The sequence below is a fragment of the Moschus berezovskii genome, chromosome 11, assembly GCF_049115385.1.
Source record: "Moschus berezovskii isolate FMDL1 chromosome 11, NW_MosBer_1.0, whole genome shotgun sequence".
NCBI lineage: Eukaryota > Metazoa > Chordata > Mammalia > Artiodactyla > Moschidae > Moschus > Moschus berezovskii.
Window position 1 is genome coordinate 52,306,595 of NC_142470.1, and position 21,655 is coordinate 52,328,249.

Sequence of the window (21,655 nt, forward strand, 5' to 3'; positions counted from 1 at the left end):
TCTGATACCCAGAGTGTGAACTGATAAGTTTTCAATGGGATCTTTCCAGAGTCTCTCGTTTTTACAATGGGGATTCTTCTGAGACCCAGAAGACTTGTGATGTAATGTGGAATGGCCAGAAATATGGAAGTATGGGGCCAGATGACTCTGTCTGGTACAAATCCTGCCACACTGTGGCAGGTGTGTAGAACTGACTCCACCAGAAAGAAAGATGGCTTTAGCAAGTTGCTCTCCTCTACATCTTGTTCTTCATACATTTTAAAATGAGCTTCTACTGCTAACATGCTCTCAAACCATTCAGTCAATGATTATCTCTCCCAACTCACAATGCAGTTGGGGTTGTAGTTTGTTGTTGGTTAGTTGCTAAGGACTAGAGGACTAGGCTCCTCTGTCCATGAGATTTCCCAGGACAGAATATTGGACTGAGTTGCCATTTCTTTCTCCAATGAACTACATGGGTGAGTGGTAATGTCAAATCTTTCTTTGAGAAATATTTCATAAGCTTCCTAAGGGCCCTTACTAGAGTTACCTTATCTGATATAACTCTATTTATTTATTTTTTGTCTGTGCTGGGTCTTCATTGCTGTGCATGAGCTTTCTCTGGTTGCGATGAGTAGGGATCACTCTCGAGTTGTGGAACAAGGTCTCCTAAGTGCAGTGGTTTCTCTTGTTACAGGCTCTAAGGCACGTGGGTTTCAGTAGTCGCAGTTCTCATGCTTTAAAGTTCAGGCTCAATAGTTATGGCATTCGGGCTTAGTTGACCTTTGGCATGTGAGATCTTCCTGGGGAACAAACCCCTGTCCCCTGCATTGTCAGGTGAATTCTTAACCACTGGACCACCAGGGAAATCTTGATATAACTTTTGACTCTTACGTTGGATTCAAACAGTTTATGCCCATTTAATACCAGTTAATCAGTGGCAGATAATAAGATACTCAGAATGAACTATCCAGGTGTCTAAACATAGATTTTTTTGTGGTAAACAGTGCCTGAGAGGATACAATGCTGGGGATAAGTATCTGACTCGGTGTGGGAGTGAAGGATGGAATAAAGGATCATCTTTATCCAATTGTGATTTATGAATTTGAACAGCCAGATTCATAAACACTTGGACCTTAAGTAAAATAGCACTAATCTTGGAACTGGAAGACCTGACTCTGGCATTTTCTATATGTAACCAGTGGACCATCCCTTTCCTCATTTATGCAACAAAGAAAATGATGCTGGCCCTGCAAACTACATCTTTCACCCTTACTGTGACATTATAAAGAAAGTCAAATGAAATAATGTCTAGGAAAGTTCTCTGCAAGCTATAAAAATGAACATGCACAGGATTAATATTAAGGGCAATAAGCAGGCAGAAACTGAGTAGGCCTTTGGAATACACAGAAGAATCTATCTGCTTTTTAGTGTGGGTTTAGGGCTCTGACCAAGGTGTTTATTCTCCAAATACCTGTTTCACCTTCACCTATGCTACTTAAAATCCCATGCTTTTGAAATGCCAAATCTTCTGGACTAACAGACTGGATATTTGAAACTATGTCTGTTCAGACAGAGAGGTGAAGTCCTGGGAGGACCTTTCTAAGTGAGAAAAAGAAGTCTATTAACATAAGAAAATTAACAAATTTGGACTTGTTTAGGGTGTTTCCTAGGTCAATACACTGAACAAGAGGCACTCCTGCTTGCCTCTGAGAAGCATCATTTATGAGGCCCGTCAAGTATATGAGCTCAAGTTGATCACTGCTGCTGCTGCTGCTGCTAAGTCACTTCAGTCGTGTCCGACTCTGTGTGACCCCATAGACGGCAGCCTACCAGGCTCCTCCGTCCATGGGATTTTCTAGACAAGAGTACTGGAGTGGCTTGCCAGTGCCTTCTCCGATTGATCACTGTAGCTTTATTAATAGCTTGAAATTGAGATAGTAGAGGGAATTTTAGCAATGAGTGAGAGTTGATGGTTTGTCTTATTTTTCTTTGTGTCCCTGGTCAAACATAGTGCTTCATATACCTGAAACTCTTCTATTCTCAGAGAAGGACTAAGTGAGTGAACCCCAGTTATTGAGAGAGAGAGAGTAGAATGAAAAGAGATAAAGCACATTTTTCTCTCTGAACTTCCTGCAATAACTTCCCTGCTTCCTTTGAGCTGATTGCATTACTGTGTGTTGTGCTGTGCTTAGTCACTAAGTAGTGTCTCTGTCCGTGGGGACTCTCCAGGCAAGAACACTGGTGTGTGTTGCCATGCCTTCCTCCAGGGGATCTTCCCAACCCAGGGATTGAACCCAGATCTCCCACATTGCAGGTAGATTCTTTACTGTCTGAGCCACCAGGGAAGCCCAAGAATACTGGAGTGGATAGCCTATCCCTTCTCCAGGGGAACTTCCCGACCCAGGAATCCAACCTGGGTCTCCTACGTTGCAGGCGGATTCTTTACCAGCTGAGCTACCAGGGAAGCCCAATTGCATTACTACCTACCCTATTTTATTTTTGTGCATTTACCCTCATTTCTCTTATTTGGTGTAATGTTTAAATATCTTTAATGCTAATGTGGTTTTGTGCAGATTTGTCTTTATGGATACTTTTTCCTCTGTGAGATCAGAAAAAGATATTGAAGTGCACAACCAAAGACAAATTAAACGCCTAGGTCTGTGCAACATTATTGAAAATAGTCAAAACATGGAAACAACCTAAGTGTCCATCAATGGATGAATAAATAAAGAATATGTAATATATAGATATAGATATGGCTTCCCAGGTGGCATTAGTGGTAACTCCAATACCAGAGATGTAAGAGATGCAGGTTTGATCCCTGGGTCAGGAAGATCCTCTGGAGAAAGACACAGCAACCCACTCCAGTATTCTTGCCTGGAGAATCCCATGGACAGAGGAGCCTGGCAGGCTATGCTTCATAGGGTCTCAAAGAGTTGGACACGACTGAAGCAACTTACCACACGCGCGCGCACACACACACACACACACACACACACAATACATGCACATAATGTAATATTATTTAGCCACAAGAAAGAAGAAAATTCTGCCATTTGTGACAACATGGATTAGCCTTAAGAACATTATGCTAAGTGACATAAGCCAAACAGAGAAAGACAATACTTCATGGTATCACTTACATGTGGAATATTAAAGAAAAAAGTCATACTGATAAATATGGTGAATAGAAAAGTGGTAGCAAGAATGAGGGAATGGGGAGAGGTTGGTCAATGGGTACAAATTTTAAGCTCTGAGATGAATAAGGTCTGAGAGTCTCATGTAAAACAAAGTGACTACAGTTGATAGCATTGTTGTGAAACTGAAATTTTCTAAGACAGTAGAACTTAAAATTCTGACCAAAAAAGAAGTATGCTAGGTGATGGATATATTAATTAGCGAGATGGGAGGAATCTTTTCACAGTGTATATGTATATCAAATCACCATGACATACACTTTAAATATCTTACAATTTTATTTCAAACTCAATTTTGTCTCAATAAAACTGAAATTAGAGAAAGAATGAATGTCTATCCATTAAAAAGATTTGCAGAGATGTTCTTCTATTGGTTAGATTAAAACTAGGCTTACAATGTTTAAAGTCTCATCCAAGTTTGAGATTCTATGATTCTTGTTGGCTGGGAGAGCCATTTTTTCTTGAACTGTCTTCTTCAGAAAACTGTTTCATATTCATCAAATGGTTGCAGACTTTTAAACTTTGTGCAAAATATTTTTGCTGTATCTATTTGAAAGTGACCCAGTACGCAGCATGCATTCCTTATGGCCCGCCCTATAGGCAGACCATTTTGGTCATTTTAACGGTTTCTTCTTCTTGAGTTTTGTGAGTTAAACTCTATCTTTTTATCACTCTGCCCTCTCATGAAAGTGAACTGTTAGAACAGTTATGATACATCAACTGTTTTCCTTTGGTTTGCTGAAGAAAATGTACTTATTTACATTGATGAATAGCCCTAATTGGGTAAAATAGACTGGTAGTGCTGAGCTAATACCTTTAAATGTCTTGTCTTAGGCCATTAATATTCCCTTGTCACACATACATTTAAACAGTTGGAAGAAAGCCTTGTGTTCTTGACTCCTGTCAGACTTAACGAATGATTTTGTCAAGTCATTCCTTTCTGCCCTAGTTGATTGATAGCTAAATTTGGTCTTCTAGCTTATGTAAAAAGTGTTAACTGTGTCTTTCAGCTTGTAGGCAAGGGCATTTAAACTATTCTAATAGTCAATTTACAGAGGAATTACATTGCTTGTTTACTAGAGGGGTCAAAGAATGTGCCCCTATTCATCAGAGACACAAGTCACAGGACTCATGAGCTAATGAAGGCAGTATTTATGAGTCCCTGCACTTGCTGGATGATACCAAGTTCAAGGTGTCCCTGGCCCTGACTGCTTGGGACTCTGGCTCTCTGTTTTGGATATGCCTATGCTCATGGACTATGTATTTAGGATGAATATGATTTAATCCTAAAATTCTCAGAAACGATAAAAAAATAACCACCTAGAATGCTAGGTTGTCACAGTCCTAAGCTTCATCTGCACCTTTCAGAGATATCTCTATGATAAGGCAGATCCCTTATAACCTGTGTCATCACCAGGCTAATAGATTTTCATACATACTGTAATTACCATCTAAAAGCATGGAAAGTGGATTCAATCCTTTCTGGAAGAACTATCACTTCCACACTTCCATTGCCATGAGTCTTCATTAAGAATCTGAAAATCTACTATTTTGAAACACTTTGACCAGTAGTTTATAAGATAGTTACATAAAGGCAAGTATGACATGGCATGTTTTTGCAGTAGACATATCTTGACCCATGAGTCCTCCATTTTTTTTTTTCTTTACAGACTCCTAAAGCCCCTGAAAATCAGAGTCTCTAGTGATTATCCATCAGGCTCCTTTCAGCTACAGGAATGGAGATTCATTAAGACTCTGCATCAGTTCTGCCTCTGGAGGGACAACTGATTCCCTCTAGGGCTGTCCATCTGCCTCTGGGTCTGTTTTCCCACCCTCTCTACAGGGGTTTTCTTCTTTTTGTTCTTATTATCTTGGAGGAGGCTTTCAGAATTCCTTATGCATTTTACCCATCATCCAGAAATCTGGACCATGTGTTTTTCTGGATTACACACAGACACAGACACACACACAGACACACACACACACACACACACACACACTTTGCTTTTGGTCTATATTGTATGCAGAGCTGGTGGAGTTCAGTCATATGAGAGGTTACATATATTAGTAGTTTAGTGCATGAACTCTGGGGCCAGCTTGGGTTCAAATTCTGCCACTGCCACTTATCATCCATGTGAATGTGGACAAGTAACATTCATTTGCCTCAGTTTCCTCTCCTATAAAATGGAGATTATGTACCCAGCTCTATTAGAGAAATACATATTATTGAAAGCATTTGGAACAGTGCCTGACACAAAATAGCATTAAATAAAGTCTGTTAATATAAAATACTAATTTCCGGCAGTTCATTTCTGCTTTCCTTTTTGCCACTTTTCTCCATGCCCTGCCACTGAAACTCGGCCTTCTGCATACACCCTCCATTCTACCAGCCTCTCCTATGCTTCCTTATATTGCCTCCAGTGCTTATAGGCTCCATGTTCTGCTCACAGTTTTACCACCACCAAGGAAAGCTGCTGGATTGAGACCATCTGGAGATCCATGATGACCCAGCACAGCCTGGCATCCTAAGGCAATATTTCACTGTCTCTCTTCCCATGGAAGCAGTTGTCCCCGCCTATTGTGGAGGGAGAAGTGTATTTTAGTGCAGTCAAGTGTACTGGGGCAAAACACTGAGCCAGCAGAAGGCTACTGCTGTTCTTCAGGGTGATACCTGACCAACCCTTCCTTGTCCTAGACCCCATGACTTGTCAGTACAATTTTGAGCTAAATTCTTAAGCTCTCCATTGCTCAGTCATGTCCAACTCTTCGCAACACCATGGACTCCTAGCTGCCAAGATCCTCTTTCCATGGGATTTTTCAGGCAAGAATACTGGAGTAGGTTACCATTTCCTCCTCCAGGGGATCTTCCCAACCCAGGGGTCAAACCCACATCTCCTGTGTCTCCTGCATTGCAGGCAGATTCTTTACCACTGAGCCATCAGGGAAGCCCCCTATTTGGAACTAGAGTTTGTTAAATATGTCAGTTCAGTTCAGTCGCTCAGTCGTGTCCAACTCTTTGTGACTGCATGAACCACAGCACACCAGGCCTCCCTTTCCATCACCAACTCCCAGAGTTCACCCAAACCCATGTCCATCGAGTTGGTGATGCCATCCAACCATCTTATCTTCTGTCGTCCCTTTCTCCTCCTGCCCTCAATCTGTCCCAGGGTCTTTTCCAATGAGTCAGCTCTTCATATCATGTGGCCAAAGTATTGGAGTTTCAGCTTCAACATCAGTCCCTCCAATGAACACCCAGGACTGATCTCCTTTAGGATGGACTGGTTGGATCTCCTTGCAGTCCAAGGAACTGTCAAGAGTCTTCTCCAGCAACACAGTTCAAAAGCACAAGTCTTCGGTGCTCAGCTTTCTTTATCGTCCAACTGTCACATCCATACATGACTGCTGGAAAAACCATAGCCTTGACTAGACGGACCTTTGTTGACAAAGTAATGTCTCTGCTTTTTAGTATGCTATCTAGGTTGGTCATAACTTTCTTTCCAAGGAGTAAGCGTCTTTTATTTCCATGGCTGCAATCACCATCTGCCGTGCTTTTGGAGCCTAGAAAAATAAAGTCTGACACTGTTTCCACTGTTTCCCCATTTGCCATGAAGTGATGGGACTGGATGCCATGATCTTAGTTTTCTGTATGTTGAGCTTTAAGCCAACTTTTTCACTCACCTCTTTCACCTTCATCAGGAGACAGTTTAGATCTTCTTCACTTTCTGCCATAAGGGTGGTGTCATCTGCATATCTGAGGTTATTGATATTTCTCCTGACAATCTTGATTCCAGCTTGTGCTTCCTCCAGCCCAGCATTTCTCATAATGTACTCTGCATATAGTTTAAATAAGCAGGGTGACAATACACAACCTTGTCCTACTCCTTTTCCTATTTGGAACCAGTCTGTTGTTCCATGTCCAGTTCTAACTGTTGCTTCCTGACCTGCATACAGGTTAAATCTATACAAGTAAATAATTGCAGCTGTTATTTTTAAAAATAGACCAGGACTTATAGTGGTCCACATAGAGCAGACTACTGTTAATCCAGTGCTTTTGGCCAAAGAACTGAATTGGAATAACGTCAATCCATCAATTGATTGATCAGAAACTTATTTTGATGGTGTCTCCCTGAAACTATGGTTTAGTGACCACAAAAATTTATTCTAGTTAAATGTGTATATTATCAGTTATCTATTGTCACAGTAGTACAGTATAACATTTAAGCAGCATGCAATAACAGCATTTGCTTATCTCTAGTCTGGAGTGGTCACCTTGGCCAAGTCCTGTCACATGTATGGGTTCACTTGCTCTTGACTGATGGAGATGACTGAGCTGACCTAGCTCTGTTCCGTGTGTTTGTCTCCTTCCTCCTGGAACAAGCATTCTAGCCTGGGCATATCCTTCTCATGAAATTGGCAGAAAACCAGACCAAGCAAATCCGCTTGACCAGTCAAATCCACCCCTGCATGCACCATGATGGCCAATATCCATTGACGTTAAGTATGCCACATGGCCCAGCCCAGAGCCAGAGAAGGCAGACAATACAGACTTGCATGGCAAAGAGCTTGAGAGGCAGTGGAGAATGGAGTCATTCATATAACAGTTCTACTGCAATTATCTACTCAGTGCTTCCTACTTCATCAGCAAGATATTTATCAGCTTTTATCTTGACTGCATAAGTACTCTTAGAGAGAAAATCTAGAGGGCACGGACTGTTTATCTGGCTAAACTAAACCATCACATGTTTGCTATTTGGAGCCATGTTTTGGTGTTTGTAACGATGACTGTTGTGCTTTGAACTGATCCAGGAGGGCCTGAATTGGGAAGAGGGGTGTATAGAGAGAAGCATGAAGCCTGTTGAACTCTTCTTTTCTTTTTTAAAGAAATAATTGGTTTTCCTAAAGAAAGAAGCTAGCACCCTAATTAAAGTGATTTTGCTTCATAGAAGATAGTCAATGCCATCAGGATAATGAATAGAATGACCAAAGGATTTTGTGTGTTTCTCATTAAAAAAGAAAAACAAAATAAAGTAAAAACAGTGATTATTCTCTAAGTGCTCTTGCACAAGCTTCATAAATACGTCTCTACTCCGCCTGTATCTGTCCCCACCCCCAGCCCAAACTCTGAACAGTGCTGTCATTACAGTTGGACTATGCATTGGTGGCACCTTAGCTTATTAAAGTGGCTTTGGGTGGATTACTGCACTGACTGATTACCTTAATTGACCTTCAGACTGGCTAAAATTTGCCTGACTTAATGAGGCTCAATTTTTGTCAAGCCCCCAGGCTAGATGGCTCCTGGCCCAGACACTTTGTTGCTTTGATTTTTCATTTTTAATAACAATTACACCCCAAAGCTTAAGGAAATATGGTAAAATATGTCAGTGATTGTGAGGAGCCCAGAGCAGCTGTATCCTAGGGAAGATTTAAGGGTTCAAAGTTTTGAACCCATTTAAAATCACCCTCTTACATCATTGTAGTGAAGAAATTAATACTATTATTCTTAACAAGATTTTTCTAAACATCTGTCTAAATGACAAGACATCTTAAAACAGGCAGCCATTTGTTAAATATCATCAGCCCAGCCTAGATTTGGGTGTTAATATTTATTTCTGAAAATCGAGATGGCACTGTATTGCTCTGATGCACAGAAACCATTCCACCTAAAGGTTGACATGCAAAAACTCTTAAATTGAACGTTAAGTTTCAACAAAGAAAGTTTTCCTTCTGCAGGAGAAATAGGATTTATTGACAGTAGTGACCTGGAACACTGACCTGAGAAGGATTATGAACTAGTATTTGAACCCAGGATAAAAGAATGCCGTGATTGATTAGTTGTGTCTGGTGTAGGCATAGAAAGGAAATGAGGGAGCATGTTTGCCATTCCTGCCCCACCCAGTTCATAGTTTCTGATCTTGTTTCTTATAAACAGCCCTTCACCTTTAATTTTTTTCTATAAATGTTTTTATTGTTTCAACCTTCCACCCATGCTTGAGTACCTGAATCACTGTTTTATCAGACCTATTCTTTATTGGCCATTTTTTGGTTTTGATTACGCATCTGAGTTCCTTTCCTATTTTTGCGGAATTCCCCATTATATGAATTTTGATATAAGAAGCTAAAATGGCCAGAACACTTGATTTTACAAAACATTCCTCAAAAAACCTTCCTCCTTCATCCTTGCAACTAAATGTTGACACATGACCCAGAGTTTGGGTCTGAATTTTGCCTGGATAAAAATCAGGTCCATTTGCCTAAGACTTTGAATCAGAAGCTAATGACACAAAGACACAGCGTTAACATTCTGAGTTCTTTTCCTTCTTTCAACTAACAGGAGAGCTTTTCTGCTTACATCTTCCAGAATTAGTCTCTAATGCTTGCAACTAAGAACTTAACTGATATAACGGGTCTTCTAAGGCAGAGCTCCTCATACTGTATTGTGCATAGGAATCACTTAGACTTTTTATTAAAGTGCACATTCCTATTGAAATGGAGGTCTGGAATGTGGCCAGGGCTTGCTTTCCTAACAAATTCCCAGGAAATGGCGGTGATAGGTGATACTGGCCTATGGTCCATCTTTTAAGTAAGAAGGATCAAGGGAAGAAAAAAGGAACCTGATAGAAGATAGAATTGACAGGGGAAAAAAAAGATCCATTTCAATGTGTTTTAGTTAAGTTATAGCAGATCAACTGTTATAACTAATAAACTTCAAAATGGGCAACAGGTCCAGTAAGATAGAATTGCATTCTTAATCATGTAACAATACTGGACTAGTATTGTTACCCTGGGTGAGGTTACCCTGGGCAGCATTCCTCCATGCACTAAGGTGTAGGTTGACTGGGGGAAGAGGGGATTTTCCACCATCTTAAACTCATGGCTTCTCAGGTCATCCTGGTGTCATGTCTGTATTTTATCCAGATAAAAATGGAAAAGCATATGAGAAGTATTTCATTTTTTGAAATTTTAAAATATAAAGCATGGATGTAGGAATCCACACTTAATAAGTACCATTATTATGCAAACACTCTTGTAACCACTACCCAGGTCAAGAAATGGAACTTTGCCAGGCTCCCAAAAAGTCCTCTTATGTATTTCTTGCCTCCCTCCAAAATTAATCATTATTCTGACTTTAGAGTGCTCACTTCCTTGTGTGTTTTTATGGTTTTATCATTCTGCTGTGCATCTTCAGATGACATCGTTTGGTTTTGCCCACATTTTGGGATTTATCTTTTAGTCTGTTAATCTATTGCATCCACTTCATTCCCTTTCTTTTGCTTATACTCCATCTGTTGGAGAACCCGGATGGTTAGTATTGTAAGTTTTTGCATTTTGCTGAATACACATGTGTGGTGCCATATGTCCCATATGTTCTGTCTTCTATATGTTCTGCAAATCACCAAGGGGATCCAGAGCCTCCACCATATTCAGGTTTGATCCCTTTGACATCACTATGGTTGGGATTGTGCTGTTTCATCAGAAGGCACATAGTACATGGCCCTTTCTCTCTTTTTAAAATTGATAAACAATATTATATAATTTACAGATGTACAATATAGTGATTCACAATTCTTAAACAGCTGTCTTTTTTGGTGATTTTTCAAACACTGTTGTTCAGTACCTAGAATGAAGACATTTTAATTCATATTGGTTGCAAAATGGTGATATTCTATCATTTTGTTTTCAATTTATTAAGTGGACTAAATTTAGAGTCAGATATTTCTCTTATTACGAAGATTTTCAGTTCACATAGGAAAGGCAAGATATATTCTTGATTTCCCCGAGATAAGTGAAATTGGTTTCTTGTTGTCCTTTTGAGGTGACCAATTCATCATTATTATTTTTTAGTTCTTATACACTCATTTAAAGTTATTTTATGAGTTTTAGGCCACCTGAATTTTTATTGTTTGAGAAGTTTAAATTGTCTAACCTTTGGCCAAATGAGAGCCTCCTGTGTTACTTTTACATGACCCTAGTAGTCTCTGATGGGCTTCTTAAGTGGCACAGTTGGTAAAGAATCTGCCTGCCAATGCAGGAGACACTTGAGATGTGGGTTCCATCCTTGAGTAGATCCCTCAGAGTAGGAAATGACAACCCGTTCCAATGTTCTTGCCTGGGAAATTCCATGGACAGAGGAGCCTGGTGGGCTATAGTCCATGGGGTCACAAAGAGTAGACACTACTGAGCACACACAGACACAGTGATCTTTAATAACTCTTTTCTATTGGGCTGTAAAAAAGCTGAGTGCTGAAGAATTGATGCTTTTGCACTGAGGTGTTGGAGAGGATTCTTGACAGTCCCTTGGAGTGCAGGAGATCTAAGCAGTCAGTCCTGCAGGAAATCAGTCCTGAATATTCATTGAAAGGACTGATGCTGAAGCTGAAGCTCCAATACTTTGGCCATCTGATGTGAAGAACTGACTCATTGGAAAAGATTCTGATGCTGCAAAAGATTGAAGGCAGGAGGAGAAGGGGACAATAGAGGATGAGGTGGTTGGATTGCATTACCGACTCAGTGGACATGAGTTTGAGCAAGCTCCGGAAGTTGGTAATGGACAGGGAAGCCTGGCATGCTGCAGTCCATGGCGTTGCAAAGAGTCGAACGCGACTGAGCGACTGAACTGACTGACTGATTTAGTATAATAAAATATGGGCTTTCCAGGTGGCGCTAAAGAACTCACCTGCCAATGCAGGTTAGATGTAAGAGATATGAGTTCAATCCCTAGGCCAGGAAGATCCCCAGGGCAGTGGGCAGGAGGGCAGTGGGCAGGAGGGCAGTGGGCAGGAGGGCAGTGGGCAGAAGGGCACAGCAACCCACTCCAGTATTCTTGCATGAAGAATCCCATGGACAGAAGGGACCTGACCTGCTGCAGTCCATAGAATCTCACAGAGTCAGACGCAACTGAAGTGATTTAGCACGTATGCATAATAAGATATTTCAGGCTTATTTATATATTTCTAGCCTCAAAGAACTTGGAATCAACCATTTTCCCAAGAAACTTTAGTTTGTTTTAAAGTAAAATTGTATTTAAAAAATGTTCATTGTTACTGGACTGGCCATTGTTGGACAGAACTGGAAACTGTACGTGTGTGTGTTGACTTGAAAATCTCATGTGTTCATATTGGTATTTCTACTTCTGGTTTAGAATAATAGGGTTTTTCCTTAATCTCTCTTTTTAAAAAAATCTCTTTTATATTACATTGTCTTTCTTCCACACTAACACTTCTGGTTAGCAAGGACACAGGAGATGAGAAATAAAATTTCATAACTGTTTGCTTTCTGTGTGTGCTCACTCAGTTATGTCTGACTCCTTGCGTCCCTGTGGCCTATAGCCCACCAGGCTTCTCTGTCTGTGGAATTATCCCACCAGGAATATTGGAGTGGGTTGCCATTTCCTCCTCCAGGGGATCTTCCTGACACAGGGATCAAACCCTCATCTCCTGTGGCTCCAGTACTGGCAGGCAGATTGAGCCTACCTTTAAACACAGTAGTGTTAGAATAACAATATTTATGCTACCATTATAATTAAAATCACATAAAATAGTTAAGATTTTTTAACAAAAAATCCTATTCCCTTTTTCTTTTCATTTTTACATCTTCATTACATCATAGCATGAATCCATTTTATATTATACTCTCTCCCATTTGACTATCTTATGTTCTTAGTTTTATAAATAAGAATATATTGAATGTTCACTGCCAGTACTTATGTTTTTCAAGTTAATAGTTGATGTTTTTCTAGTTCTTTTGCCAGGTAAAGTTCATCCTTTAACAGTTTCTCTGTCTCATAAAAATATTTTCTGAGTTCTTGCATGTTGATCAAATTTTGTCTGTGGTTTATATCCTTGAAAGTCAGTTCTGCTGGTTATAAAATTCTTAGCTCACATTTTCTTTCCTTGAGGGTCTTAAATGTAGTATTTTATTTTCTTCTGGCATAAAACTTTGCTGTTGAAAAGTCTAGTGATCATCTATAAATAATTTTCTTTATTTGCCTAAATACATAAGGATTTACCCCTTTTTTCTTTAGAATCCAGTTTTTTTGGTTGATAGTATAGGTTTCCTCTCTCAAGTGCATGAAATGCTTTTTCAGAAAATTGTTTATATATTATGTGTATAATATATAATTTCTATATCAAATATATGTCTATATATAATGTAGATAGAATATAATTTCTGTATGATATATTTTAATGATTGTATTAAATAAATAATTATATAAGTAATTCCGTTCCATCGCTCAGTCGTGTCCAACTCTTTGCGACCCCATGGACTGTAGCCTACCAGGCTTCTCCGTCCATGGAATTCTCCAGGCAAGAATACTGGAGTGGGATACCGTTTCCTTCTCCAGGGGATCTTCTCGACCCAGGGATCGAACCCGGGTCTCCCGCATTGGAGGCAGACGCTTTAACCTCTGAGCCACCAGGGAAGCCCATATAATAGCACTTTAAAAATTATATATATCTTCAGGAAAATATTCAAGAATTACTATGCTTAGTATTCCTTCCATTTTCTTGCTTTGATTTTCCTCTTTAGGGACCTCTGGTAGCCATATATTGAAATTTCTTTGCTTATCTTCAGTATTTGTTACTTTTTCTCAAATTTTGTAAAATCTCTTTTAAAAATTTTATTTTGCATTAAAAATTTTTTCCTTCTTTTCTATTTCTTGTGAAGCATTTGCTACTGTGTTTATTCATTATTAGTTTTTTTCAAATGATTTTTCTTTTACTTATAATTCTTTTCTAAGTTTCATGACTTCATCCTTGAATTTTTTCTTTTTCTAATTTATGTTCTTTCATATCTTGCATCATTTTTAGTGCATTTTAATGTGTTTGAAATAGTAGATTACAGTTTTAATTTGTTTTACAGGCATATCTTTCTGGGATGCTTTCAGTTTGTATAGAGATGATATGTTTTTCTTATAATAGTTTTATGTGAATTTTGACCTTGATAATTTCAAGTTGCTCATACTTAATGAGAACTCAATCTTCCTAAAGGCTTGGAAAAAGTCTAGAAGAGCAGATAATTCTTCTAGCTTCACAGAGCTCTCACTTCTCTTGTTTTGTGTAATATTTAAAAATACAGTAGGTTACACAAAATGACAAATATTGTATGATTTCACTTGTATAAATGATCTAGCATAGACACATTCATAGAGACAGAAAGTAGATTTATTAGGGCTGGGAGAAGGGGAGCATGGAGAATTCTTGCCTAATGTTTACAGAGCCTCTGGGGTGATGGAAATATTTTGGAACTATATGTTGATAATGGCTTTACAACATTGTGAATGTAATTAGTGCCACTGAATTATACACTTAAAGTGAAAAACTTTTATGTTATATATATTTTGTAGAAATAAAATTTTCCTAAGATAAAAAATGCAAACATTGTCTTGATTGGTGAGATAGCCTAGTTCAGACCATTGCCCCCACTTTATCTAGATCTTCCCTTTCTTTTATCTCTGTTGTCCCCAGCCAGTTCAACTTTGATTATACTCTCAATAGCTTCTCCTTCATGAGGGTTTCTGTCCTAGAGGAGAGCCAAGCCAGGTCAGCTTCAAGTGTCCTCTGCACTGTCCCCTTCAGACTTCATTAGAGGGCTCTGCTCCTTGCCACCTTATGAAGCAGGCAGGTATTTAACTTTTCCAAGTCTCATTTTCTTCATCTGAAAAACTGGTGGTATAAGAATAGTCCCTATCTCATAGTATTGTCATGGGGATTAAGTGACATAGCATAAATAATCTTGGTTGATCTAAGTTGTCTATATGCCCAGAATATATGAGCTCACCAATGAAAGTATTATTCCCAAGCAGAAATTTAACACACCTTGCTAATGAGTAACTAATTAATGTTAATTTTCCACAAATCTTGTTATGTTTTATATGGTAAAATGTCCAACTCAATCCAGAGTTAAATTAAATTGCACATACACACAGGGATACCTTCTGGTAATTAGTGCAAAAAGGAACTGAGATTTGTACATTTCCCTTCTTCTGATCAATGATAAATATGTATGTATCATACTATCAAAAGATTTGCCTGAATACCCCTGAATAGGAATATTTGTTTGAAAAATAAACACATTGTTTATCATCTTCTCTTCTGTTTATTTGTATTTGGGGTGTTTTCTCCTTGCATAAATTCTGACAATTATGAACAAAGCAGCACTAAGGTAATTGTTCAGTACAGTTCCCTTTCATTTTAATGTGGCTGTCCTACTTCCCATTTAAACAATGTGGGAATGATGTGTAATTATGCATTGTTAGAAATTTGGGTATGTTTATTCTAAATTACCTTGAAGAATAATTGTCAGTACTTCTTTCTGGAGCATACCAACTGTGTCATCATAGCGCCTGGCAGATACATTTTTTAAATTGTTAGGTGTTTCATGTTTCTCCCTCCATCAAATATAAACAATGGATATGGAAAAGGCTGGAGACAGCAGAGAGATAAGATTTTCAGGTCACTTCAAGGCCTAGTTCATCATCTAAAGTTCTCCCCACCTGTTGATTGATGCCTACATTTCTTCTTTTTCTAAAAAGCCCAAGTTCTTGAGCTGAATCATGACTCAAAACCTGAAGGGAGACACTTGGCCAATGAAGGATGTGAGCAGAACTTTGATAAGGACATCCTATAATGTATTGAGCTACAAGTCATGTGTGTAACTTCCAAGTTGACATATAATACAGATAATTCAGAATCATTCTTAGTCATATCTCTCTGCCTTCCTTTGATATGATAAGCACCAGGAAGATTAAAAAGAGAGTTGCAACATTATGTCTGTGAACCATGAGAACTGGGACTTTAGAAAAACTATTCTTAGGAAGTAATTTAATTCATATGATTTAAAGAGTAATGCAATCAAACAGACAGTTCCTCTGTCCCTTAATTCTTTGTTTTCTTTTTTTTTACCGTAGCTTCGGAAAGCAGTGATGGATCACATATCAGATTCTTTCTTGGAAACCAACGTTCCTTTGCTAGTTCTCATTGAGGCTGCAAAAAGTGGGAATGAGAAGGAAGTGAAGGAATATGCCCAGGTTTTCCGTGAGCACGCCAATAAGCTGGTGGAGGTAAGTCAAGAGAGGCTCAAGAGTAGAATTTCTATCAGTAGGTTTAATCTCTATAAACGGGTCTTGGAATTTCAACAAACCAGGCTCCTATGATTTTCCTGGATCTTTCTTTTATCTTCTGGTGACTCCATCCTTTGTAAAGGACACAACTTTTCAGTAATCTCTCCTCTCTATTACACAATTCTAAACAGATTCTGAAATGTATCTGCTAATTTTCCTCAACAATAAGCAGAGGCTGAAACAAGAGCAATAGAAGGACAGTCCAAATGCTGAAGACCAGCTTTGATTTGAAGAAGTAGAATTAAAACTTCCAAATGGAGATTTAGACACAGTTTCCTTTTCTTTCCCATCTCTACTCACCCACTTAAACCGGAATTAGCTGGCCACCTTATGAACACTGTAAAAATTAGTCTCCCCTCCCTAAAAGAGATGTTTGGACTCCTGGTCAAGACTCTTGGGGCAGTAGTAGGAGTGTAAGTTTAGGTCCTAGGTATATTCTCTGTGTTAGAGACATCTGTAGGAGTTGCTTTATAAATGCAAAATTGTACTGTTTGACTGAAGCCCTTGAACTTCTTACTGTAGCCCCAGTGTCTTTAGGTGACATTAGACTAAAGAAGCTGAAAATAGAGTCATGCTTATAATATTATGGCAATCTTTCTGGCTCTGTTCGCAAATATGGGGCAAATACCCCATCACCTCTCACATTCCACCTACAGATTCCAAGATTTGGCTGCAGTTCCAAGTTAGCCATTGCAGAATCCAAAGTCTTTCCAAGGCTGGCCTTGGAAGTTCTGCCACTTTCAACTTTAAAGAAAGAACAGCTGAAGAAGGAGTGGGATTGGAGTGACAAGGGGAGGAAGAAGAGGAAAGGAAGAATGTGAAATGAGTGCTACAGAAGTTAAAAATATTAATATGCAATAAAGAATAATATTAGCACACAGATACATCATCCCAATATATATAATTCTAGTATTTACATGATAGTTGCAAAATTTATAGAGAACATTAATTAATGATGTGTTGCAGCTATTATCAATAAAGACAGGGACATGAGTTTAAAGTCATATGATAAACATCTCCTACTTTCAATTCTGCCAGTGTCTTTCTGAAATTCTCTATACAGCCTTATTTGCAGATCATGTTTGAAGTTCAAATTTGATGCCCTGAGTAAATATGAGGCCAGGGCCAAGTAGCTCCCTACTCTTTTTTCCTATCTTATTGACCCTGGACACAGACATCATTCCCCTCATCCCATCTGTATGTTTCACTGTAGGGGAATCCAGTCACTCTGGGTGATTCTTGATTCACAGCTTGTGCCAGCAGCAGAAGATCCAGGTCATTCAGACCCCACGTTTCAGACTGTTGCTAACTTGCTCCCTTTAGTTGTTTCTTTTTTTCTACCTGTGTGGTCCCTGCAGCCAGCAGCATTTTGGAATGTCCTGATGCTCAGGAAGTGCCAGGACAAGGGTGTACACTTGCCTCTGTTTGATTAGACATGAGCTGGATTTGAAAACATTTCTGCATCTTATGTGCTTCAAACAAGTGCATCACTGCTGATGCACACATGTAAGGAAACTTGAGTACTGGGCGGAGTCACACTTCTTCCAATTTGAAAGTGTCTATATGGACCTGGGTACTTTTCTGGGCCTTAGTTTCTGTGTCTGTAATATGAAAAATTTGGTTGTTATATTGACTTTCATATCTATTACCTTGTTAAATTCACTTCCTAATGCCAAGTTTTGACTGTATCCTGTAGGATTTCCTATGTATATAATCATGTTATCTGCAAATTATGACAGTTGTATTTCTTTTCCAATCCCGTGTTTTCTTTTTTCCTTGTATTATTGTACTAGCCAAGCCTTCAACTTAGAAGTTTGGTAATAGATATTTTTGTTACCTTTAGAGCTCAGTGAGGAAATTTTAATATTTTACCATTTATTATATCATTAGTTCTAGATTTCTTGTGGATATTTTTATTAGATTAAGTTGTCTTATGTTTCTCCTTTTTTAAGATTTTTAAAGTTTATGAATATGTATAGAATTATGTCATATTTCTGAGACTATTGCATAGTTTTTGTCTTCTTTATTTTCCTTCAGAGGTATCAAAAATACACTTTTTTTTTTTTTCCCTCAGAAAATAAGTTAGAAATTATTTTTTCTTTCTGTTTTCTGGAAGTGAATGTGTGAGAATGGCATTATATATTTTTTAAATATTTGGAGAAATTCACTGATATAGCAATCTGAACCTGGGTATTTATTTGAGGAAGAGTTAAAAAATTGCAGATTCAATTTTTAAAGCATAAGACTTTAAATTTTCAGCTTCTTTTGGATCAGCTTTGGTAAATTGTATTCTAGAAATTTGTTATTTTCATTTAATTTTCTAAATTTTTGGCATAAAATTGCCCATGTCTTCTACCACTTTTAAAAAACGTATTAGAATCTGCACTACTCTTTCTTTTTTCTTTCCCATTCATCCCTCATGTGCCTGATTGTGTCTTCTTTCTTTTTTAATGATTACTTTTGTAAGAGGTTGACCAATTTAATAATCTTTTCTAAAACATAGCTTTCACTTTTGTAGAATTTTTAAGTTTTATTTAAGACTTATCTTTGTATTTATCTTATACAAGAATGCTCTTATCCTTGTATTTCTTTTTTTCTGCTTTCTTCTGTTACAAAACTTACTGTATTTTTCTAACTTTTTGAAATGAATATCCTATCATTGATTTTTAGCCTTTTGTATTTAGTAATATATGTGTTTGAGACTATAAATTTCTTCCTAAACTATACATGTGTCTGGTTGTTTTCTGCTGACCTAATTTTTAGCTCACTCATCCTGTCTCCATCTGTGTCTGATATGCTTGAAACTGATCTATTGAGTTCCATTTTTATTTAAGAATTTCTGGTTAATTCCTTTTTTTTTTTTCTTTTTAGTGATTCCGGTTTCTGATATAATTTGTTATCAGGTCATCTCCTTTAAAATATATTAATCAGAGTTATTTGAAAAATCCAAGTCATAAAACTCCAGTATTTGAATCAATTTTGTTTCTGTTTTGTGGTTGCCCTATAGAGTGGTCCAAACCAGTCCACAATGGCTTCAACAGAGACAACAAGTGCTTTTGGTTTTTATCAGGCTTTGGGGTCTGGAGTCAAGATCTCCATGTAGGGGCTGGAGTTTAAATCTTTCTTCAGACTTCCCTTTGGCATAGGAAAAAAGGTGGGCTTTCCCATCAGTTTGCCCAGTTTATAGCAAGAGGGAAAGGGGGAAGAGTGAGGCTTAAATACTGTCAGCAGCCAACCATTCAAAATGGAGTTAAGACTCTTAATTATAATTAATCTCTGGTATTTGCCTGATGACTGGAATATGCCATGTTTCATTTAATTGAATTTGTACTTGTTTAAGTAAATGATCATGTAGCCCTATGAGGCTTTCAAAATGGAGACTTTATATGGTGACTGCTATTTGATTTTATCTTGATGATTGTTTATTTCTTTCTGGTATGCTGGTTAATTTTTGATTGAATGGTAGACATTCCTATGAATAAATATAAAGAGTCTGTGTCTTAGTCTATTCAGGCTGCTATAACAAAGTACTACACATTCAGTGGCCTATAAACAACAGAAATTTATTTCACACAGTTCTCAAGGCTGGGAAGTCCAAGACCAAATTTCCTGAATAGGTGTGTTCTGTGAAGGCCCTCTTCCTTGTTCGTAGCTTCTCACTGTGTTCTCTCATGGTGGAAGGGGAGAGGGATGACTGTGGGCTTCCTTTTTATAAGAACAGTAATCCCATTTATAAAGACTCCACTTTCATAACCTATGAAACTCTCAAGACCTCACTTCCTAACCATCACATGCATCATTAGGATTTGAAAGTATGAATCTTGGGAGGACACAGACATTCAGATCATAGAAATCTGGATGATTTTTCTCTCCAAAGAGAATTCATCCTGTCCTCTGACAGGCAGCAGAGAGGCAAACCACCTCAGCCCAATCGAAGACTTGAGACTAGTATATGACTTTCTAAGGTATAGTCTACCTTTCTTTTATCCTAGTCCTATGGAATGGTCATCCCAGATGCCAAGAGAGAATCAAACGTAGTACTTAGTATCCCACCTCATCTATGAAGCATTTACTCCAGTTTTTTTTTTCTCATCATCATGGTGGGTGTAGACTTTGATTTGTTTTGTATGCCTTCAAGGGACTACTTGGCTTTCGTTATTTGTAGCTTAATAGACAAAAATAGTGGGAGAAAGCTTGTGGGAAAAAGCATTTAAAAAAAAACACGCTTATTTTTGAATGTCCCTTTGTTATGTGACCTTAGTTTCAAGCCTTTGCTTCCTTGGCTGTCCTGTCCAGTTTTTGCCTCCCCAACCCTATGAGGTTGCTACTCTTAAAGAATCATTTTCCTCTCAGCAGCAACCTTCTATTTGTATCTCAGTTTCTCTTTCCACAGTAAGAATTAGCAAATCCATGGGAGGAAAAGTGAAATGCAGAAAGCTGGGCCCCCTTCAATGAGCATCTCTTTTTGAGCTAGTCTAAGTTTTGAGTACTTTAGCTGATGTCTCATGCTTTGAAGCAAATTCTTTTATTTCTGCATTTCTAGTTGTTCTCAGCAGGAAAGTGAGATGAGTCTCTTACTAGATTCTTTTTCATGGCTGGAAGTGGAAATTCCTGAGAGAACTGGTTGGGATACATTAGTAAGATTTTTGTTGTTAGTATTTTTAGTCAGAGATTTTTTTATTCAATAGAATGTGCTGTGCTTAGTCCCTCAGTCATGTCCAACTCTTTGTGACCCCAGGGTCTGTAGTCCACCAGGCTCCTCTGTCCATGGGGATTCTCCAGGCAAGAATACTGGAGTGGGTTACCACACCCTCCTCTATTCAATACTGAAATGAGTTGCCATTTCCTCCTCCAAGGGATCTTCCTGAATGAGAAATAGAACCTCCATCTCCTAAACCTCCTGCACTGGCAGGTATATTCTTTACCAATGGTGTCACCTGGGAAACCCCATTAATGTAAATCACATAGGAATTATATATCAGATAATTTTGAAGGAAGAATGAAGGAATAATCAATCTTTGACTATCAGCTCAGTTCAGTCACTCATTCATGTCTGACTCTTTGCAACCCTATGGACAGCAGCGTACCAGCTTCACTGTCCATCACCAACTCCTGGAGCTTGCTAAAACTCATGTCCATTGAGTCAGTGGTGCCATCCAACCACCTCATCCTCTGTCGTCCCCTTCTCCTTCTGCCTTCAATCTTTCCCAGCATCAGGGTCCTTTCAAATGAGTCAGCTCTTCGCATCAGGTGGCCAAAGTTTTGGAGTTTCAGCTTCTGCATCAGTCCTTCCAATGAACACTCAGGACTGATTCCTATAGGATGAGGATAGACTGGTTGGATCTCCTTGCAGTGC

The 21,655-nt window shown here is 38.5% G+C and overlaps 1 protein-coding gene across 4 annotated transcripts in view; it reads left to right on the top strand.

Annotated features, from left to right (window-relative positions):
• CTNNA2 (catenin alpha 2) overlaps nt 1–21,655 on the top strand; it is a 1,253,094-nt gene that overhangs the window by 944,756 nt on the left and 286,683 nt on the right. For all 4 annotated transcript variants that reach the window (XM_055400364.2, XM_088841736.1, XM_088841737.1 and 1 more), the window contains exon 8: nt 16,087–16,239. In XM_055400364.2, coding sequence (XP_055256339.1) covers nt 16,087–16,239 — 153 coding nt within the window. The remainder of the gene's footprint in view (nt 1–16,086; nt 16,240–21,655) is intronic.